Raw genomic sequence first — 24,572 nt, forward strand, 5'->3', positions numbered from 1 at the left:
TAATGCTAACCACTTAGGGCAGGAAAAATGAGTCCCCATTCTTTTTAGAATGGGTCACTATGTTTCCCTTGATGCAGTGCTGTATTCTTTTACAATATCCTCTCTCCTTCTGTCTCTTTCCAAGTTACAGACTGCCTGTCTGTGATCACCTCCTGGATCACAACACCATCTGATACCGAACCTAAAACAGAATTCATTATATGTCCTCTAACATCTTCTGTACCTTAGGCTTCACTCACGGTCAATAACATTACCTTTCAACCACACAGGCATGCTGCCTAGGAATTATCTTAGACTCCCATTTGTTTATTATTATTAACATTTATTTATAAAGCGCTAACATATTCTGGAGCGCTGTACAATAAGTGGGTTTCATACATTGGACATATATATATTTGATTGCCCAACGGGCACCTTATCTGCTCGTTGCCTTTTAATATTGCTTAAAATCCTCATATTGGCACCATTATCAGAAGTCAAATACTGGATGTGAAAAGAGTCCTTTTGAACTCTATGTTGAAGAAATAAGAAAACGCTGCAAAGGTGATGATGTACTTATATTGCTCATTTATTTCTACAAATTGTTAAAAGGCTTGTTTAAGAATCATGAGGAGCACACCCAGCCAATCCACTTGCATCCTAGCCCCCACCCTCAAAACTGACACATACCCTGCCCTAAAGTGACTGACTTTTCCTTCCAACAATTAAAGTTCTTTGATAGGAAGGCTCAGGCATGCTGACAGGAGAAGCAGCCAATCAGTTTTAACCCGTGAAAATAATTGCACATGCGCACTTCATCTGTAAAGCTGTTTCTGCCACTAGCTTGTGACGTACCGTATATACTCGAGTATAAGCCGACCCGAATATAAGCCGAGGTACCTAATTTTACCTGAAAAAACTGGAAAAACGTATTGACTCGAGTATAAGCCTAGGGTGGGAAATGTAGCCGCTACTGCTAAGTTTCAATAATCAAATAAATAATAAAAGGACACTCAGCGTGACCCCCTGTGAACTCTTCATAAATATATCATGCTGGCAGCTGCAGATTAGGGAAAGGTGATTAGGGAAAGGTGGATGGAGGACCCTTTCACCCTCCTGCCTTGAAGAGTTACAACACATTCATACAACTGACCGGATATCTTGTCAAACCTTGGTCAAAAACATTTTGGCTGGAATCTGCTTGCTGAAAAATCCTATCATACAATAATGACATAGTACTGGGCATGCAGTAGATCACTTGATCAACTGCCAAAAGACCCAGTCAGTGCTTTCATTTGCCAGCACTGGTGTGCATTTGTTAACCATAAATCTCACTCTGACACTAAAGCTGGTCTGAGAGAAAAGAGGCTTTTCATTTAAATCCATCCCTAACTGGCCTTCAATGTGGGCCCCCAGCTAAGATGCTGTGTCCTCCTAGGGACAACCCCACAGTTTAAAAATCACTGCTACACCCTTGAAAGAGTCCTGCTCCATCTAAACTGCACCCATCACAGGACTAAAGTATTAAATCCAATATATTGTTTACAGCAAGTAGGGAATTGACATATTTTTTGGGTACCAGGTTGCTTGCTTTAGTAGCCGCACACAAGCAGTTACTCAGCACCACAGCACCCGTGCATGCTAAGAAGAGGCTTCACTGGCACCAACCCAGATCCCCCCACTGTGCGTGCTAAGAGCCTTCACTGGCACCACCCCGTGTGTGCTAAGAACAGCCTTCACTCGCCCGTATGTGTGAGCGTTCGTGCGGCCCCTTCACTGGCACTAGCCCCCCCGGGTGCGTATCAGAGCCTTCACTCGCCCGTATATGTGCACGCGTTCATGCGGCCCCCCGTGAACTTACCCGGCCCCCCTGCTGCGTCCTCCCTCACACCGGGCAGCTGAGAAAGAAGACGCTGCAGAGAGCTGAGAGGGAGGATGCAGAGAAGATCTAACTTTGCGCACGCACACCCTCTTACCGCGCACTTCCTCTTACCGCTCCCCGTAGCGTCTTCTTTCTCAGCTGCCCGGTGTGAGGGAGGACGCAGCAGGGGGGCCGGGTAAGTTCACGGGGGGCCGCATGAACGCGTGCGCATATACGGGCATGTGCGCGCGCCGAATGTAAACAGTGTTAGCTTTCTTATTGCTTTGGTTCTGGCAGTTACCGTATATACTCGAGTATAAGCCGAGGCTGAGTTTTTGAGCACATTTTTCGTGCTGAAAAACCCGGCTTATACTCGAGTATATACGGTAATATAAGGAAGTTCAGGGGTGACTTCCCCCCCCCCAGCAGAGGACCCATGGTGAAGTAAAGGTTATGTAGAGGGATGCATTCTATGGTGCACATTTTCCATTAACCATTAATAAGGCAAAGCTTGTTTATTTTTTACATGAACTTTTACATTTCTTAATGTTATACAAAGGTTAACAACCCCTTTATAATACAGGTGGTCCAGAGCTAGCATTGCCATGGGTTGTTGGGTGTCACAGAGGTGGTGTTCCTGGTAGTTACACCGCAATTGGTCACCTCACTAAAAATGTTATATGCACTGCTTATGTTTGCAACAACATACAAATATGCTGCTGTAAAAATCTACTGCTGTATGTATTATTCTCCTAATTGTATACTACTTGTTACTGTTATATAGCAGTTTTTACATCTTAAATAATTTGGGGGCTACAATGACTTTTTATTAATTTTTCTTTTTAGGAGTAAAAATGAAAGACCGCAGCATCCTGTTCATTGTGATGTTATCAAAGCTATATCTCAGGCTGTATCCATTCCTGTGATTGCCAAGTGAGTATTAGCACTATCAGTTTTAAGGGGAAAAAAAGTCTTAAAATATAAAGATGAAATAGAAATGAGTACATCCAAAAAATAAATTATTAAAGCTGTAATATCGTATTAATATGATTAATTAATGACACCCCAAACTGCTTAGTATGAACTATAAAATATGTAACTTTTTGAAACATTAAAAATAGGCTATTTGCCACTGAATTGCATTTAGATAAAACCAACAAACAGGAACTGAAGTGCAGCCACTTCTGAGGAAGCGCAGGAATCCTACAAAAGACTGTGAGTGTAACCTGCATTTACCTGTATTGGCTTATTCTGCCCAAGTGTGGCTGTGTGTGCCCCTGAGAAGGACATTTTTCAGTTTCAGCAAGACTGCTATTTTTGGTTGTATTTGGGATATCAGCTGTATTATTTGCTGTCAAGCCTGCTGTGTTAAATAAATTCACACCAGAATTCAGCTGAATCTCTTACTTGTGTGAAGCTGCTGGCTGCCGCTTCTACCAAAAGAGCTAAATCCCCACAATATATATATATATATATATATATATAACACAGCACTTACAGTTCATTTTTAGTGTTTTATTAGAGCAGGCAGACAACTCAGTTGCACCAGTTGATTGAATTATTCGAGGACTGCACCCAGGCCCAATATTCTCCGATTACGTGAGTGCTGGCTTCCTATGTTTGAGATATGTATAGGTGCTGCACACACAGGAACTTGATGAAAAAAAACAAAATATTTATTGAAAGAAATCCAACGTTTCAAGCACTAGCAGCTCTCTTCTTCAGGGATAAACCAACAGACTGTGAACAAACCACCCCCCTTAAAGAAACAGTAACATCAAAAAATTAAAGTGTTTTAAAGTAATTAAAATATAATGTGCTCCTTTGAATGGCTGCCCCCATGGCTACACAGCAGCTTACTTATATAAACTATAGTAGTCTTTCTGAGGCAAACACACCATTTGTAGCAATGCAGGGCAACAGTACATTATATTGTAATTACTTTTATACACTTTCATTTTTTGGTGTTACTGTTCCTTTAAATACCCCACTACAAGAAAAAAGTGCCAAAACATAGTGACCATAACCATAGCAACCTCTGTACACCAAAAATATAAGGTAAAAAAAAAAGTAGAGAGAACAAAAAGAACAAGATAGGTAGAAAGATGTGGAATAAAAGCACAAATTCATAATGAAACTTCTAACTGCTAGAAGCTAGTGTAGTATAAACGTGATTAGCAGAGTAATGCAAGTGTTACAGAAGTTCTGGACTTTCCGAAACATCATGTGACATCTGGGGTTCTTTGATAATGTGGGGTGACGGTAGATGATTCGGCATGTTATTAAAATTATAGCGGTTAAACATTTCTTACCTATAAACAACTTATATTAAATGTTCAAAACAACTTATATTAAATGATTAAAACATTTGCTGCAACTTCTTGCTAGTTCGTGCTAGCTAGGCCTTAAATATACCAGTAGGCCTAACGCTTATACGTCTGTGGTTAAACCTGTCCTTACACTTTCGACACCTAACCTGCTTGCACATGAACAGTTGAAGCAGATTTCCTGCTACCTCCAACTGCGTATGCGCAAGCAGGTTCGTATCGGCGGAGAGTTTTTACCTAAGGCAATATCAGACTTGTTTTGCTATCCTGGATGGTTTTACTCACATTACGTATTCCACAAAGACACTTTAAACAATTAACAACAATTGTGATAGGTATGATACCCATGAATTGGTATTATAGATTCGTCAGACCACATGACAGGTTTATATGATTGCTTCTTTGCTTACACTTGTGGATGCAGTGCATACTGGGGCTCATTTATCAACACTGAGCAAATTTGCATGTGGGCAGTAACCCATAGCAACCAATGATTTTTTCAGTGGAACTGTTGGTAGAACAATGAATGCAACCATTTCGACTGCGCTGAACCCAGGATCCAGTTTGGCCTTTTTCAGCAGGATTCAAATCCATGCTTCTGACCAAACTGAATGCTTAAAATTACGAGACTTTTTGTCACATAAGCACGGAAGAGAAAATCTTGAATATTTTCACCGTTAGCTTCGCGTGTGGTTCTCTTTAATGCTACCTTGCCCAAATTTGCATATGTAAATTAGGATTTGGATTCCATTCGGTATTGGCTCGAATCTTTCACAGAGGCTTTTGGGTTCAGCTGGATCCTAAAATAGTGGATTTTGTGCATCCCTAATTTGGAGCAATAATTCCGGAAATTGCCTTTGCCTTCCAGCTTACCACAGCAAGTTTTAAATTCAGAATTTTGAAAAAAGGATCAGAGCACAAAAGGTTCAAGTTCCCTTTAATGCTCCTAGTAACTTGTTTAAATCATATTCCAAAATCTAGGATACACCTCACTTTCTCTTTCTATAGACTTTTTTTGATCAAACCCTCTCTTTTCATCTTCTTTTCTACAGTTTCTTTTATAACCTCTTTTTATCAGTCTTTCATAGTCATCTTTTGCCAATTTATTAGCTCATGGTTGGAGCAATTTCTATATAATCTCACCAACTGCACAAATGGTATAGATTTAACTGTATCTTATCTTACTGTCTTATTCCCAGCAACTTTTTTTCTTATATAATTTAAAACAAATCTTACTGCCTTTAACATAGAACACAAATAGCAAAAATCTATACACTCACTATTACTTTGTAAGAAGCTTGTGTTGATTATCTTTTGGTGCCGTCCTCCAGTGTGCTCAGTGTGCAGATAATTACAAATAAAAGTAGGAAGTGCGCACTCAGATGATTTGATGATAAATACCTCCAAGGGGGCTATGTAATAAAAGGCACTAAGTTTGCCCAGGAGCAGTAACCCATAGCAACCAATTAGCAGGAAGCATTTACTGGTCACCTGTTTAAAAACATCTTATTGGTCGCTATGGGTTACTGCTCCTGGGCAAACTTAGTGGCTTCTATTACATATGGGGGCAATTGTTTATTGCAGAGTGCACATGAAAGAGCCAAACGTTTCAAGGGCCCCACACCCACTTCATCATTGAAAAAATGCACACAACCAGAAACCCGTACTGAATAATCTCAAATACATTACAGTACATTTACCACCACCCCCCCCCCCCCCGCATTTGTGTCAGCCTCTGATGTCACACGACAACTCATGTCACTGGCGATATTACTATATGTGGAAATCACGTAATGTGTCATGGCATCACACTTAAGTTTGTGCAGTGTTGCTATTGGCTGAGGTTACACAGCATGTCATAATGTTCATCCAGCTCCGCTGCAGTGCGTGTGTACTCAAATATGACATTATAAAAATTGCTTCACTAGGAACTGCACTCTAATTATGCCCACCTAGCGTCACAAATTCCTCTTTGATCACACTATTTTATTGTGTGCAGTGTCTACATGGAAAAGTTACAACAGGTTTAGTTTAAAAAAAAATCTGTTTTAGACTGCTTTCCATTGTTTCAGCATGCACCAAATTCTATGCTCTTTTGAAGGTAAAGATTGGGTTCTCTTTAAAGAGATCTTGTAGGAGATGTCATTTTTTCAAAATAATATCCTTAATTTTATTTAAATATTGGTAGTACGTTTGTACACATGCTACAGTATAATCTCTTTTTACATTTATTCCTACTTTGGCGTTTCTCTGTCTAAAGCCTGCAGTTTCCTTTCTGCTCCTTGTAGTACATCCATAGTGGATATGCCCTCTCTACAAATTTTTGTTTTATGTCCTTTAGTTCTTTCAGGTAACACTTTGGGGTTGCTAACAATTCTCTTTACCCTGGTCATTTGGCTGAAAGTGATTGATTGTACCAGTGATTTTGGATGGAAAATCCTGGCATGGAGATGACTATTAGTCATCACATCACATGATGTCCAATGTTGGCACAGACACTGGGGGTGGTGTTGTAATGTTGAAGTTTATTCAGTACAGGTTTCTGGTTGTGTGCGCTTTTCTACTGATGGGCACAGGGCCCTTGAAACATTTGGCTTTTTCATGTGCACTCCACAATAAACACTTGGAGGTATTTATTGCACCAGTTGAAATCATCTGGGTGTGTCCTTCCTACTTTTCTTTATGCCTTCAAAATAGAAGGTTAGATCCAAAATAATTTACTGTAAATTGTGCTCCAAAGTAAAATTTATTTCGCTAGGGTTATCATTAACATAATGCGGGAAACCATAGATGTTCTCAACTTCCCCATCCCACATAATTATGACATCATTAATGTACCAATACCATTGAACGATGTCATCACAGTATGAGCCTTCTCATATATCAATTCCTCCTCCCACATGGCCATAAAGAGACCTGCATTAGGACATGCCCCCATTCCGGTCCTAAAAATTTGCTTATAATAATGGCCATTAAATGATTTGTGAGAGTATATCATACAGAAAAATCATCCAACTTCAAATACCTCTACAAATACAGTGGTGTGAAAAACTATTTGCCCCCTTCCTGATTTCTTATTCTTTTTCATGTTTGTCACACAAAATGTTTCTGATCATCAAACACATTTAACTATTAGTCAAAGATAACACAAGTAAACACAAAATGCAGTTTTTAAATGAGGGTTTTTATTATTTAGGGAGAAAAAAAATCCAAACCTACATGGCCCTGTGTGAAAAAGTAATTGCCCCCTGAACCTAATAACTGGTTGGGCCACCCTTAGCAGCAATAACTGCAATCAAGCGTTTGCGATAACTTGCAACGAGTCTTTTACAGCGCTCTGGAGGAATTTTGGCCCACTCATCTTTGCAGAATTGTTGTAATTCAGCTTTATTTGAGGGTTTTCTAGCATGAACCGCCTTTTTAAGGTCATGCCACAACATCTCAATAGGATTCAAGTCAGGACTTTAAACTAGGCCACTCCAAAGTCTTCATTTTGTTTTTCTTCAGCCATTCAGAGGTGGATTTGCTGGTGTGTTTTGGGTCATTGTCCTGCTGCAGCACCCAAGATCGCTTCAGCTTGAGTTGACGAACAGACATTCTCCTTCAGGATTTTTTGGTAGACAGTAGAATTCATGGTTCCATCTATCACAGCAAGCCTTCCAGGTCCTGAAGCAGCAAAACAACCCCAGACCATCACACTACCGCCACCACCATATTTTACTGTTGGTATGATGTTCTATTTCTGAAATGCTGTGTTACTTTTACGCCAGATGTAACGGGACATGCACCTTCCAAAAAGTTCAACTTTTGTCTCGTCGGTCCACAAGGTATTTTTCCAAAAGTCTTGGCAATCATTGAGATGTTTTTTAGCAAAATTGAGACGAGCCATAGTGTTCTTTTTGCTTAAAAGTGGTTTGCACCTTGGAAATCTGCCATGCAGGCCGTTTTTGCCCAGTCTCTTTCTTATGGTGGAGTCGTGAACACTGACCTTAATTGAGGCAAGTGAGGCCTGCAGTTCTTTAGATGTTGTCCTGGGGTCTTTTGTGGCCTCTCGGATGAGTTGTCTCTGCGCTCTTGGGGTAATTTTGGTCGGCCGGCCACTCCTGGGAAGGTTCACCACTGTTCCATATTTTTGCCATTTGTGGATAATGGCTCTCACTGTGGTTCGCTGGAGTCCCAAAGCTTTAGAAATGGCTTTATAACCTTTACCAGACTGATAGATCTCAATTACTTTTGTTCTCATTTGTTCCTGAATTTCTTTGGATCTTGGCATGATGTCTAGCTTTTGAGGTGCTTTTGGTCTACTTCTCTGTGTCAGGTAGCTCCTATTTAAGTGATTTCTTGATTGAAACAGGTGTGGCAGTAATCAGGCCTGGGGGTGACTACAGAAATTGAACTCAGGTGTGATAAACCACAGTTAAGTTATTTTTTAACAAGGGGGGCAATCACTTTTTCACACAGGGCCATGTAGATTTGGAGGTTTTTTTCTCCCTTAATAACGTAAACCTTCATTTAAAAACTGCATTTTGTGTTCAATTATGTTATCTTTGACTAATAGTTAACGGTTTTTGATGAGCAGAAACATTTTGTGTGACAAACATGCAAAAGAATAAGAAATCAGGAAGGGGGCAAATAGTTTTTCACACCACTGTACATGCTATAACTGCCTTGAGCCCATAAACATGATTTATTCTAGAATATACCCATATATAGTTGTTCTTCCATACAACATTTTCTGCATAGCATCCTATGCTATCCGTAATGTATGCTGGAGTAGCTATAATTCAATTAATAATCTACATCGGCACATTAACCTTCTGTCAGACTTCCTACTTTCAGACTATTGACCTTCCAAGAGGTTGCAATTTTGGCAACCTGTTAATTGCAGAGTTAAATCTCTGACAATCCAAAATGTTGTCTGACATGTCAATAGCCATGGGCACCTCTAAGCAACTGAATGAAGATCTGAAAATGATGCCTACAAAGCAGGGGGATGACTATAAAAAACTCAAAAAAACTTCCAGCTTTCTCTCTCCATAATTGAAAAACAAACAAAAAAAAAAAAGTTGAGAGGTCATTGCTGACCAGAAACCCTTATTTTGGGCGACACAGGAGTGGTGTTGCACCATTTAATGGTGCATCATCGCTTGTGCAAATATGATCTGCATGAAAGAGTCATCAGGAGCAAGCGTTACCTGCATCCTTCAAACATCAGTGTCTGATATATGCAAAACAGCATCTAGACAAGTCAGAGACCTTTTGGAAACAAGTGCTGTGAACTAATAAAGTAAAAATGATTTGGCCAGAGTCATCAGAGGTGTGTGTGAAGAAAGAAGCAGAACCTTTCCAACTGTTAAATGTGGTGTTAGATTCATTATGTTTTTGGGTTGTGTGTCAACCACTGGCTTAATAAATATTTTATGTGTAAAGGGAAGAATGAATTTCACATGGGGGTGTTACTAAATACTGTTGAACTAGAGTGTCTAAACATTTGCACATGCCACAATTATTATTCTCTTTGTTTCCATGTTTTAAAGTTTTCAAAAAATTGTTTTTTTTTTAATTTACTGATTCCTGCAGTAGCAATTACATTTCACATACAAAAAAATAACTAAACATGCAGTTTGACAAGGGTTTGCATTAAGCTATAATATGAGACAGATACATTACACCCTCATCTAAGTATTCAGATTTGAGTGAAATCAAACCATCAGAATAGTCTGAAAAACAAATTGTTTAATTCTGTTTAATGTCATATGACCATTTTGGGTTTTGGTAAACTAAATTTAAACCCTAGCCTGAGCTTGGATGAAACTCAAAAAAACAAAACTTGCACAAAAAAATCTCACTGCAATTTGTAATTAGTGAGTGTCTTATGAACCCTGGAGTTGCCAAAACAGGTAGCATAGGATTTTGGCACAGATACCTGTAATACCGATTACACACTCATTAATTGTAGAAACTACTTGCGCTAAAAACCTTTTTGTAATGTCTGTCTCCACTGATGGAACACAAACTAGGACAATAATTTTGTTTTAACCTAAATTACTGTTACTAATATAGAAGAATATTGTAATGCTACACCAATGCTTTGTTTTGTCTTTGTATAGTGGAGGATCACAGGAGTTTATCCGGCAGTTCCAGGACATAAGTGCATTTCGTTCTGTAACATCAGCATCATCTGTTATGCTTGCACGAGCTGCTATGTGGAATCCTTCAGTTTTCCGTCCAGAGGGTATGCTGCCAGTGGAAACTGTTATACGTGATTACATTGCTTATGTAAGTAGCACAAGTAAATATATAGAGTAATAATGTGAACATAGATAAAAGAAACCATTTGGTGTTGTGTCTAACCAAAATTAAAGACTTGGGATATTAGCATTTTTATTTGAAGAGAAGGATTCACTCAATTTTATAAAGGGTTAAACCCTGTTAACAGCTAATTTAAATCCCATATTTTTACAGTGTCCATGGAAAGGACCTAAGCTAATTAAGTATCAACTGTATATTTAAAATTTGAATATTTTGAATACTGATATCAAGACAATGCTTCCAAATGACTGCAAATTTGGGAAGGTTCCTCTGCTAAATATAATATATAAAATCTACTCTAACAGAAATTAGAGACATTAACCATTTATGAAATTTTTAGTCACATTTGTTTTAAATTACGATTTTATTTTTTACCACTCCTATACACAATTTATTTAAGCGTTAAATTTAATTAGTTCATGCTCTGACTCTATAGTTCTTTTATATAGGTAAAGAGTAAAGTTTGGGCACCCATTGACAAATTACATAGTTGTTGTAGTTAGTTGTTGATTAATTTTGTAAGTGAAAGCAATAAACAACGCCTTCAGGAGTCAATGTGCTGAGAACATCGTTGACATCGTTAATGCACACTTATGTTTTATTTCTCCAACTTAGAAATTAGTAATTGTGGCATGTGCACAAGTTTAATGCCCTTTAACTTTTGTGCAAGGTCTCTTATCCTAATTACCTAATTAGGCGTAAAAAAGTCATTATTCTTATAATTAGAATCATCAGTGTTTAGCCTAGAGGCCTATGCATTTTGGGCGCATTTACCCTTAATTGGCTAGTGTTAAAAAGATACTGACACCAGAAATTAAACCTTTTTTACATCTATCATAACATTATATTTGCATGAGCTTTATGATTTTGCCATAAAAGTATTTGCTGATGCTTTTCCATTCCTTATCTGATCCCTCATGTTCGTCTATAAGGGGGCTGCCACATTTGTGCAGCAGTACGACGTTAGCATTAGAAGCTATAACTGACAGACTGAGAAGGGACAGTCAGGTTGGCAAAACAGTCAGGTTTAGGAACTTCTAGCAACAATTGCATACAAAACCAGCCCTAACAGTGAAAAAAGATCAGCATGACCTATAGCTAACTTTTTATGTAGATTCATAATTTGAAAAGTCATTTTTTTGTGTCAGTATCACTTTAATGAGAACACTGAAAGTTAAATAGGTAACAGTGTTGTGTCCTCTATTTTCAAGGAATGTATAAGACCAACAAAGTGATATCAATTAAAAAAAAAAGGAGTTTTGTTATGGAGGACTTTATTCCTATTCATTTTTTTTCCCTTTTCTGTTATGTGGATAACAGTTGGAGTGCTACTGAGCCTGCTTTGTGCACACAGCTTTTTCATGTAAGTGCCAGTTTAAAGAAGAAAGAAGGTCATTTTGGCATTTTACTGCCAATAGATTAGCCACATTAGTGCAAGCTAGAACACTATATTTATTCTGCAGAAAGCGATAGCAGCTGCCATTTTAGCTTGGTCTCTGTAGCTTCCTGCTGCAGCTCTAACTGTTGTAGCATAGATCACACATTCTTATGGGAGGGGGGAACAGGAGAAGGGAGGCAGGAGAGAGCTGCACAGACTCCGGCCCGGGAATGAAGGATTTTCTGAGAGAGGAAGTCAGATACCAAAATACATGTATACACAAAAGGAGACAAGAAATCCTGTGTTTCTTTTGATAGAGGACTCAGTGCAGCTTTTCTGTGAGTGCTTGTGGCTGTATTTACATAGGCCTTTCTGGTAAAGCTTACTTAGTTTTTACCTTTCCTTCTCCTTTAATGGAAGGAGGTAGATTCTGCTGGGCTATTGCAGGTCTGCTCTTGTGTTCTCCCTCAATGTGCCACTGGCTAGCTTCTACCAGTAGCATGTGAAGGACAGATTCTGTTGTGGTGATGGGCAATGGGATGGGAGACTGGAAAATAATGTGTGCAGGTGGCTTGGGAGCAGGGTTGAGGGCAAAACATAGTTTAGTTAAGTGACCTAGTATGAGCTGCTGTGACCCTGCTTGCAGTTAATAAAATCTCTGATACCCCAAAGGCTATCACTAGACAACCTTGAGCTCTTCTGATTTTATTAGCACAATTTGTCCTATTTTGTTCCATTTGTTAAACTGTACCATTCCTAAAGGAACAAGGATTGCATATTTTCTCACATCAATTTACCTCACACTAATTAAATTAAAGTTAAATTAAAATCATCCCAGCATATTTGAATAGTAATGATAAGTCCTACTATTATTCAGTAAGGATAATGACTCTTCTAACACCTTATGTCATCCCCTTAGTGTGTGAGTAGGTTCCATCAGGAGACCACCTTCTTTAATCCTTTCCCTGGCAACGACATTGCTCCTACGTACTGGCATAAAAAGATGTTAAGCGCCAAGCACGTAGGAGCTATGTTTTCTTTATCTTATCGCTTAATCTGAGTGCAGAGAAAGAGTACAAGGTAAAGAACCCCTTGAGAATGAGCAGAGGGGGGTAAATAGTGGCCCCCTGGGGCACGATCGCCCAGGGGCCCCAAGGGAAAAGCCAGACACATAGTTACATAGGGTTAAAAAAAGACCAGAGTCCATCAAGTTCAACCCATCCAAGTAAACGCACACACAACCCACACCTACCAATATATACACTCACATACCTAAATTATATACCGTATTTTCCGGTGTATAAGACGACTTTTTTACCCCAAAATATCTGTGCCAAAGTCGGGGGTCGTCTTATACGCCGGGTACTCCCCTGCGGCCCCCTGCCAGCGACCTCCTCCGTCTGCCTCTTCCTGATTGTGCCGGCCAGGGCCAAGGCCGCCGTCATTGGTGGCCAGCGGAAAATTTGATTGGTTGCGCCCTGTGCGTACGTACGTACGTACGCACGCACGGGGCGCAACCTTTTAAAATGTTTAGAAGCTGCGGTGAGCCGGCACAATCAGGAAGACGCAGACGGAGGAGGTCGCTGGCAGGGAAGCCGCAGGGGAGCCGCAGGAGGTAGCTAGGATGTAGCTAGGATGGGGGAAGCTGAGGGGAGCTGGAGGAAGTTGCTGGGGGGGAAGCTGGAGGAAGTTGCTGGGGGGGAAGCTGGAGGAAGTTGCTTGGGGGGAAGCTGGAGGAAGTTGCTTGGGGGGAAGCTGGAGAAAGTCTGCTGCGCTGTTACACCAGAGCACAAACAATAAATTCAGCTGTAATCTAATATACAAATAAGTGCCCAATTAGTGTGGCCTCCATAGAAGATATAGATCTGTAAAAAAATTTACGTTTAAATGGAATGGCTGCTGTTTTGCTTTATCAAGGGGCCATAGTGATCTAATTTAAAGCTAATTGCTAAAGCAGACTGTATTTAAAGGGTTAGCCCTGTTTTATGCTGGTGTATTATTGCTTTTACTGCTGTTTTTCAAAAGTAAAATAATCCCCTCAAAATGCCTGTGGGGCAGGGGTGTAGTACAACTGGTTCAGACTATGTACATTGCTAAAGGGCAACTTTAGCCAAGCACTATTCACAGGCAATGATTTGTTTCTTTATGGCTGCAACAGAGAAGTGACATTCTGATTCGTTTATGCTCCATGTACACTCACAACTGCCTACCTGCATGATGTATTTTTTAGGGGTGCCCTGGTTACCAATGTTTTAGGGGGCCCTGGTTACCAATGTTTTAGGGGGCCTTGGCTACCAATGTCCTGTGTGACCACTCTAACCAATCAAAGCAGTTGTATACAACAACCAGCCAGTCGCCTGGCCTTTGGTGTGCGTTGGAAGAGGGGTAGTCTTATACGGCGAGTATATTCCAAACTCTATATTTTAACTGGAAAAGTTGGGGGTCGTCTTATACACCCAGTCGTCTTATACGCCGGAAAATACGGTATATATAACCACTAATATTTACTGTAGATATTAGTATCACAATAGCCTTGGATATTCTGATTGTTCAAGAACTCATCCAGGCCCCTCTTAAAGGCATTAACAGAATCTGCCATTACCACATCTCAAGGAAGGGCATTCCACAACCTCACTCTCCTCACCGTGAAAAACCACCTACGCTGCTTCAAATGGAAGCTCCGTTCCTCTAATCTAAAGGGGTGACCTCTGGTGCGTTGATTGTTTTTATGGGAAAAAAGAACACCCCCTATCTGCCTATAATCCCCTCTATATACTTACACTTATACACACACTCTTACATTTTGGGGGGGGGGGGTGTTGGGGAGTTTCACACATTCACAGCACTTACAGCACTCACATTTACTTGCACACTCACACACACACACACAAAACACATTTTGCCATGTGTACTCACACACTTACACACTTATGTAATTTTGTAAAAAAAAATTTTATTGCATCGGTTTTTTTTCTTGCTTCAAAAAAAATGTTTTATTGCCATTGCGGATAGCGTATTCTGGTATTTTGGTGTTTTTCTTACATTTTTGTGATTTTGGTGCATTTTTAGTCATTTTATTGCATTTTTAGCCATTCTGTTGCATTTTCAGTTATGCATAGTTGTTGTTCCCTTGATTTTGTCAGTAAAACTTATTTGCCCAAGCCAAAATACTCAAACTGTGATTCTGATTGCAGATATCACTAGGGAAAAAAAACATTGATTTTAGTTTTTTTTGGGGGGGGGGGGATTTTAGCAATTTTATTGCATTTCACATTGTTCTTTGTTACTTGTCTTTGCACATGGAAATTTTTCTCTGCTGTATTTCAATTTGGCTTCCTCTGTACACCACATAGTTCGGTAAATCTATGCATATAGGGCATCAAACTGTTCAGTAGACCCCTCCCGTTCATATTTAGAGTGTTTTATGTTGGTACGTTATGAAATGTGGGGTACATAATGGGGCAAAATTCAAGCTTTGTGACGATTTTCAGAAATGTTATAAAAGCCGTTCTGTTTAGCATAGCTTTGTAGTTTGCAGTAGAAAGATGTATTGACCCATTTTTGTTTTGTCAGAATGTGTATTTTTGGAAAATATATGGTTTTCTAGGGTCTCCATACTGTTAGGGGGTCTTATGGCACATAATACACATACTGGGTGCAAAAACTGCACGAGCAGGAGCGTCATTTTTGAAAATTCATATGCACTATTTTTATTTGGGTGCCCCTGTACGCCACATAGTTTTTGGTAAATCTATGCATATATGGCAGCAAACTGTTCAGTAGACCCCTGGTGTTCATATTTGGGGTGATTTGCCTTTGTATGCAAGAAATTGTGTGAGATAAATGTGGCAAATTTCAACATTTTTAGGCGATTTTCTAATATGTCATAGAAACCACTAATTTTAGGAAAGCTTTGCAGATTGGTTCTTTGGTGTAGAAAGGACTCTTTACCCATGTTGGATTTGTCAGAATGTGTACTTTCCAAAAATATATGGTTTTCAGGGGTCACCCTACATTTCTGCAGTTTCTATCCCACATAAAACTGCCATGTGGTTATGAATTAGGTAAAGGTAAGCCATGAAATTAGTGTGCACAAGGTATATTTTGCGTTCTCTAAGTGCCATGTGCTTTGATAGACCTATGTCTATATGACAGACCAATTTAATTGCTTTTTATGATGAGGTAAGTAAGAAGCTGGACAGTGGGGATGCAGTAGATATAATCTATTTGGATTTTGCCAAAGCATTTGATACCGTTCCCCACAAACGACTGCTTTCTAAGCTAAGGTCTATTGGTCTTAGTGAAGTCGTTTGCACATGGATAGAAAACTGGCTACAGGATCGGGTACAGAGGGTGGTTGTTAATGGCACATTCTCTACTTGGAGTAAGGTTCTCAGTGGGGTCCCTCAGGGTTCTGTACTGGGTCCACTTTTGTTTAATTTGTTCATAAATGACTTAGGGGAGGGTATTATGAGTAATGTATCAGTGTTTGCAGATGACACAAAACTCTGCAGACCAGTCAATTCTATCCAGGATGTGACATCCCTGCAGCAGGATCTTGACCAACTGGCAATCTGGGCAGCTAAGTGGCAGATGAGATTTAATGTGGATAAATGTAAGGTCATGCACCTGGGATGTAAAAATATGCAAGCCCCGTATAACCTTAATGGGACTGCACTAGGCAAATCCATAATGGAGAAGGATCTTGGAGTCCTTGTAGATAATAAACTTGGCTGTAGCAAGCAATGCCAGGCAGCAGCTGCAAGGGCAAACAAGGTTCTGAGCTGTATTAAAAGGGGTATAGATTCACGGGAGGAGGGGGTTATTCTTCCCCTTTACAGAGCACTGGTAAGGCCCCATCTAGAATATGCTGTTCAGTTTTGGTCTCCAGTGCTCAAACGGGACATTATTGAGCTAGAGAGGGTCCAGAGAAGGGCAACTAAGCTGGTAAAGGGTATGGAAAGTCTCGGTTATGAAGAAAGACTGGCCAAGTTGGGTCTGTTTACACTGGAGAAGAGGCGCTTAAGAGGTGACATGATAACTATGTATAAATATATAAAGGGATCATATAATAACCTCTCTAATGTTTTATTTACCAGTAGGTCCTTCCAACGGACACGAGGGCACCCACTCCCTTTAGAAGAAGGGAGGTTCCATTTAAATATTCGGAAAGGATTTTTTACAGTGAGAGCTGTGAAGTTGTGGAATTCCCTCCCCGAATCAGTCGTACTGGCTGATACATTATATAGCTTTAAGAAGGGGCTGGATGGATTCTTAGCAAGTGAGGGAATACACGGTTATGGGAGATAGCTCTTAGTACAAGTTGATACAGGGACTGGTCCGATTGCCATCTTGGAGTCAGGAAGGAATTTTTTCCCCTCTGAGGCAAATTAGAGAGGCTTCAGATGGGGTTTTTTGCCTTCCTCTGGATCAACTTGTAGTTAGGCAGGTTAGGTATAGGCATTATGGTTGAACTTGATGGACGTATGTCTTTTTTCAACCCAACTTACTATGTTACTATGTTACTATGTTACTATGTACAGTGGGCATCAAACTGCCCAGTAGACCTCTGGGGTTCATATTTAGGGTGTTTTATCTTGGTACCTAATGACCTTTAGAAAATAAGATGCTGCATATTGGAAGTTTTGAGGTGATTTTTGGAAATGTCATAAAAATCGGCAAACTTAGGAAACCTTTGCGGCTTGGTAATTTGGAGTAGAAAGATATGGGTACCCATTTTAGATTTCGGGAAATGTGTACTTTCCAAAAATATATGACTTTCTGGGGTGAGCGTACTTTTTACTAGCGTTATCCCACACAAAATGATGTAAATGTGTTGATTTTGCAGATGCTGAAATGACAGATCATATGGGAGTCTGTTCACATTGGGGCCTATACATTCCACATACTTAGTGCACCTATACATATTGGGCATCAAACTGTTCAGTGGACCCCAGGCGTTCATATTTAGCGTGTTTTCTCTTGGTACCTAATGAATGATATGTGGGAGATAAGATACTATAGACTGGAAGCTTTGAAGCGATTTTTAAGAAATTTCACAAATTTTGATAAAAACCAATAACTTTAGGAAAGTATTGCAACTTGGTAGTTTAGAGTAGACAGGCAGATCTACCTATTCTGGATTCCCCAGAATCTGTTATTTCTCTAAAAATGTATAATTTTCTGGGATAAACCTTCTGTTAGTGGAATTTTTGGCCTTGAAATCTAAAGTATGTAGCTTTCTGGAGCAGTATTGTTTATGCGACCATAAGTTGTTTATGCATCATTCTCATGCTGGTACCAGTATTAAATGTATGTTTACCAATGCAAGGAGTCTGACTGGTAAAATGGGAGAGCTGGAGGTACTGGCTTTGGAGCGAAAATATGACGTGATTGGCATTGCTGAAACTTGGTTGAACGAGTCGCATGACTGGGCAGTTAATATTGGGGGTTATACATTGTTTCGGAGGGACAGGGGCAATAGAAGGAGGAGGATCGTGTCTGTTCGTTAAGCAGAAATTAAAAGCAAATATTAAAGAGGAAGTGATGGGGGTAACAGAGGGAGCTGAATCCTTATGGATTGAGCTTCTCACAGATAGTAAAGAATCTACCAAATTAATTGTAGGGGTATGCTATAGACCCCCTAATGTAAGTGAGGAGGAGGAGGCTCAGCTCCTTTTGCAAATAGAAAATGCTGTTAGTTTGGGGCAAGTGATAATAATGGGGGATTTTAATTATCCTGATACTGATAGTACTGCCAGGACAATAAATGGGAAAAAGTTTATAAACTTGCTGCATGACAACTTTATGTCACAGGTTGTTGAGGAGCCAACCAGGAACCATGCTATACTGGATCTAGTGATTTCTAATGACCTAGAACGTATAGCAAATGTGGAAGTGGTTGAACCCCTGGGTGATAGTGACCATAATGTTATTTCATTTGATGTTTGGTGCAGGAAAAAAATTTACACTAGGGCAGCAAAGACACTGAATTTTAAAAAGGCAAATTTTAACTCCTTAAGGGCAGCTGGGAGAGAAGCTTGTTTTTATAACTGTAATCAAGGTACCACCCTTAATAGCACTGTTAATTATAATGTCTTTATTACCATCAATGTCAGAATTGCTTCCCTTTTAGGCACTGATACATTTCCCTGCTACTTATATTTTGCTCAATATATGGTTTACATTTCATTGTTCAACTTATGGTTTGTCTTTATGGAGGGTATTTTTTTACAGTTTTGTTTTTTAATTTTTCACGTCTAAGAAATACAAAGCAACAAATGCAGTCATCGTCTTGCTGATTAACAAAACAGGCACAACAAAATAAAAAGAACTTAATAAGGAAAAACAATCTAATAAAGTATTTAAACATCTAAAACCACCAACAGAAAGGGTTTCTGTGATCAAAGTATTTGTACCCTCTCTGTCTCAGTTAAATCACGCGCATAGTTAATGGGAATATACGGTCAGTGGCTATTCAGTCATCAATATAAATTCTCATCCTTGGACCACCTCTAAATTCATAGAATAATTGTATTCCCAGATGGGCCATATTTCATCATTAGACATGGAGTTAGGACTTACACAGACTATACAATTTTTTCGTTTTTACCCAGATTCTCAACCAGGTTTTGTTACTTTGCTTTTTATGGAAGCAGTCTTCTCAGTATTTTATATAAGAACATTTTGGAAAGTCATCCTTGGGGTGGTGTCCCATATCAGTTTATATTTTAGATATATATGTTTTTTTTTAAGTTTTTCTTTTTTTCATAAAAAAAAGAGTAAAAAATTAATTGTATTGAGAGGAAACTTCCGCGATTTCACTGAAATCGCGTCGCCGCGTATGCCATCCCACCAGCGATTTACATTTTCGCCGGTCGGATGGCATTTCGGGGAGATTTGTCGCGGGCGACTAATCTCCCCGTGTGCCAGAGCCCTGAGGTTGTATTTACATAGACCTTTCTGATAAAGCTCACTTAGTTTACTTAGTTTTAACCTTTCCTTCTCCTTTTAATTTACATTCAAAATCACGGGAGCACTTACCGGATAACAGTGTGTGCTCACGTCACGCCGGAACCCAGACGGCAGCAGACTATACGAAGTATTGTATTTGATCCGGAGCAAACAACCACTGCTGATATAAAATCTCTTATACTTTATTCAGATATCTTTAAAATCATGGTGTGCACTTCCAGGCAGAAAAAGAGACCACACGCCTGACGCGTTTCGTGGTATCCCACCACTTTCTCAAAAGCTTTTGAGAAAGTGGTGGGATACCACGAAACGCGTCAGGCGTGTGGTCTCTTTTTCTGCCTGGAAGTGCACACCATGATTTTAAAGATATCTGAATAAAGTATAAGAGATTTTATATCAGCAGTGGTTGTTTGCTCCGGATCAAATACAATACTTCTCCTTTTAATGAAGAATTCTGCCTGGAGATATGGTCTTTCAGTGCCTGCTCTTCAGAAAACAGTTAAAAACTAACTATAGCAAAATGTGTGTAACAAAAATTGTCATAGAACGGTTTTGTAGCCGAGAGGGCTTAGGAAATTTCTTGGGGTCATTGGGATCAGGTAAATATCCATCTTTATACAGAGTATTGTGAAATAGGAAGTGAGTGGGCGTCGCCGGGCAGTGGAAAGAGCATACCAAGCAGCAGGCACGCTATCCCATCATATCTGCTGCTTGGAGAAACTGCCGAAGCAGAGGGAAACTGTAAAGAATATATTATACATGTTCTTGGCAGTTAGAGCCTTTGTCTGCCAGTACTTATAGAATACATGCTTGGCAGGCAATGTGTTAAAGCCTCTTCTCCACTTTTCTGGACCATTTTTCAGCAATTTCAGTAGACCTGTATTGTGTTTTGATGAGTAGTTGCAGGTTTTATTTTTTGTTTCTATCCACATAGATTCTGTCTAAAAGATGCCATCGATGATTATTTCTTATTTTCCAACAGGCTGTGCAATATGATAACCACTATACAAATACTAAATACTGCCTCTGTCAGATGCTGCGAGACCAGTTGGAGTCCCCCCTAGGAAAGCGCCTTCATGCTGCCCAGTCAACACTTGAGATCTGGTGAGTTTTTTTGTCAAAAAAAAAAATAATATTATAATAATATAATAGTTGGTTCCAGGAATATACATAATATCAAAGGATATGCTAAATTAATTGGGTTGTAAATAGATGTCCATCAACTACCATATGGCTGGGGATGGATTAGAATAGACACTAGGGGCCACATTTACTAATCCACGAACGCTCTGTGCGTATTTTCGGCGACTTTTTCGTACTTTGCGACAAAATGTGTGCAATAAAATCGTATTGTCGCGCCGAGTACGAAAGTTTCGGATTCATTCAGGCTTTGTTATCGGGACTTTCCTTGGGCCAGGTTGGAGCTGCAGAGTGCCATTGATTCCTATGGGAGGCTTCCAAAATCACGCACAGAAGGATCAAAGTCGAAAAGGTTTTCCTGCTGTTTACAGTTCACAGTATTTCAGATCTCCAATACGATATTATCATGACTTACACGATTTTTTCGTAAGCATTTTCGTGATATTTGCGATCTTAAGATATTATCGTATCCAATCCGAATTTATCCCATTCCGGATTCAAACTCGTGATATCATGAATCTGGCCCTAGGTGTTATAAATATAATAATAATTATATTTTACATGTGGCAACCAGATAATTCTAGAATGGGCTGTAGGTTAGCCTGGGTCTCCCTTAATAGAACAGATACAATTAATTAATATATATTTGTACATATTGTGCTGGGGGTAGCTATTCGTATTAAAATAGGGCTAAATGGCACAGGTTACATACAGTGGCTTGCAAAAGTATTCGGCCCCCTTGAACTTTTCCACATTTTGTCACATTACAGCCACAAACATGAATCAATTTTATTGGAATTCCACGTCAAAGACCAATACAAAGTGGTGTACACGTGAGAAGTGGAAGGAAAATCATACATGATTCCAAACATTTTTTACAAATAAATAACTGCAAAGTGGGGTGTGCGTAATTATTCAGCCCCCTGAGTCAATACTTTGTAGAACCACATTTTGCTGCAATTACAGCTGCCAGTCTTTTAGGGTATGTCTGTACCAGCTTTGCACATCTAGAGACTGAAATCCTTGCCCATTCTTCTTTGCAAAACAGCTCCAGCTCAGTCAGATTTTTAGAAAGATCTTTTCTTCATACCTAATTATATATGGGAGATAAGAAGTTGCAAAGTGTTGCGGTGATTTTTCAGAATTTTCCTACATTTTTACAAAACTAAGTTCAGAAAAGCTTTTGTGTTTGCTAATAAGGAGTATAAAGACTTATTTAACCACTTTGGATTCGCCAGAAAGTGTACTTAACAAAAAATATATGGTTTCCTGTTTGGCCTGGCTCTGTTTGGGCCATGCTGTTGTTTGGGCTATGAAAACTTAATTAATATTAAGATTAGAACCCTAAATCCGCACAACAGGGATCTACTGAACATTTTAATGCAAAAATGCATAATTTACTAATGTATGTTGTATGTAGGAGGCCTAAAATAAAAATGGATATGAATTTTCTCGGTGGGCAATTCAGCTTCTGCAAACAAAGTGCCATTCTTGCCTATTGTGTGTTATAAGACCCTCGAAAACCATATATTTTTTAAAAAGTAAATGTTCTGGCAAATTTAGAATGGGAAACTATATCTTTCTGCTCTAAACTACCAAACTTCAAATCTTTCCTAAATTTTGCTGTTTTTATGACACGTCTGAAAGTCAGTTGAAAATATTGAAAATTTTGCATTTATCTAGCACATTTTTTTACCATATTCTTTGGATATCCAAGGATTTTGTGAACATAAGCTGAATGTCAAACCCTGCAATTACAATCGCTTTATCAAAAATTATAACTAAAGTAAAATTAAATTCTGTTGCAGCTCTGCAGAGAGTCAACTCTCTCACAAACCTACCAGCACACACTGAAAAACAATTTCAGACAAGGAAAACTTTATTATTTCTCCTAAAGCATGCCTTGAGATATTTTACATGTCCAGGTAACCAGACAGGAATGGCTTGTGTAGTTCTTTAATCCATTTTTGATGACCCTCTTGATGGTTAGAGTGTACAGTTTGTACTTTTGTACAGTTCTCCAAGAAGCACAGACCAAGGAACAGCAGCTTATGTAGCTACTGACAATGTATGTGTTTGAATCCTGGATTTGGTGCATCCCTATAACAGTTTGTGATCCAGCAAAGGTTCTGTCTTTTTCAGCAGGTTTCAGGCGAACCAAATACAAATCCTTAAAATCACATACTTCTGTTTAACCGTTACTTGGCCTAATTGCCATATGCGAATTAGGATTCGGGGTTTGGACAAACCCAGAAATAATAAATTGGGTGCATCCCTAGTTTGTTACCAGTGGTCGTTTTAAACACAAAGCAGTATGTAATCTAAGGGCTGATTTAGAGCTTTTGGAGGTTAAATGGCATGCCAGCTGGGTGGATGTAGTGTATTGTAGTCATCTGACTATATTATTATATCATAAATTACCAGGGCGACTGTAACTGCAACACTGTAATAAGAGTAGTCAAGTGACTTCCAACACTATGTGAAAAAAAAAAATCTGTTACTTTGTAGATATAACCCAGTTCACACTGCTGTGCTTATTTTGTTTCAAGCTTTTAGTATAAACTGAGATGCAGATGTTTAAGGGCAAACATACCATATCACTTTTATCTACTTGCATCCTTTCTACAGTACTTTGATGAGCCATCATGCACAAGAATTAGTAGCCTTAGTAGTGCTGACTGTACTTACCCTCAAGGTCCCATGAACTGAGACTATAAAAATGGTATTTGTAAGGTCCCTGACCGCCGATCTTAGATTTAGTAATCCGTGGGAGCCCTCCTACCAGGACAAAGGCGTATACGGAGACAAGAATGACACGACTCCAATGGAAGTTCAAACTTGTCCAGTTTATTCTTACGTGATCATGGAATTTATACCTCTTGTGTACGTACAGAGACAAAGGAATCATTATAAATTAAAGATGGAGTAGAACCTCATTATCTTCAAGGATGGCTAATGCGGGACAGGAATTTAAAGGAGGATACAAGGAGTAGAAAAGGCGTTAGTGCACAGATAAGATTAAGTTGTTTCTCAAGGTTTATGTTTTGTCAGGTGCAAGTTGTGCAAGGGTACTATTTGGGAAAAACAGCTTATTAGGGATGTTCAAACCTTGCTGGTTGCTGTTACAAAATGGAGATACATCTCTAAAATGGAGTATGATATGCTAAGTATCAAAGTGTATCAAAGTATCAAAATACATGCATATATGAATATATAATTACATGAATATATGATTATATGATATTATATCAAACCTTACAGTATTATTATATTATACACCTAAATTATATATATTTTTTTCTTTTAGTGAGGTATTTGAAATGAGTGACTTTTATGAGAGCTGCAGAGTTGCACAAAAAGCAAAGAAAGCAGACCTGCAATCTGTGGGTTTGGTAGCTGCGCTGGAGAATGACGATGCTGAAGATCGGAACATTATAAGTTTGCCCATCAGATTTGACAAGTAAGAGTTACTTTTTGTGGCTTATGTTATAGCAAGTAATATTACAGGTATGGGACCTGTTATCCAGAACGCTCTGGACCTAGGGTTTTCCAGATAAGGGATCTTTTGTAAATTGGATCTTTATACCTTAAGTCTGAAAAA

General features: G+C 39.1%; 1 protein-coding gene across 2 annotated transcripts in view; it reads left to right on the plus strand.

The window, feature by feature from the left end:
- Positions 1-24,572, plus strand: part of dus2 (dihydrouridine synthase 2) — a 112,653-nt gene that overhangs the window by 62,444 nt on the left and 25,637 nt on the right. For both annotated transcript variants that reach the window (NM_001016230.2, XM_012961074.3), the window contains 4 exon segments: positions 2,687-2,773; positions 10,278-10,446; positions 20,814-20,935; positions 24,279-24,431. In NM_001016230.2, coding sequence (NP_001016230.1) covers positions 2,687-2,773; positions 10,278-10,446; positions 20,814-20,935; positions 24,279-24,431 — 531 coding nt within the window.

This window comes from Xenopus tropicalis, chromosome 4, assembly GCF_000004195.4.
Source record: "Xenopus tropicalis strain Nigerian chromosome 4, UCB_Xtro_10.0, whole genome shotgun sequence".
NCBI classification, from domain to species: domain Eukaryota; kingdom Metazoa; phylum Chordata; class Amphibia; order Anura; family Pipidae; genus Xenopus; species Xenopus tropicalis.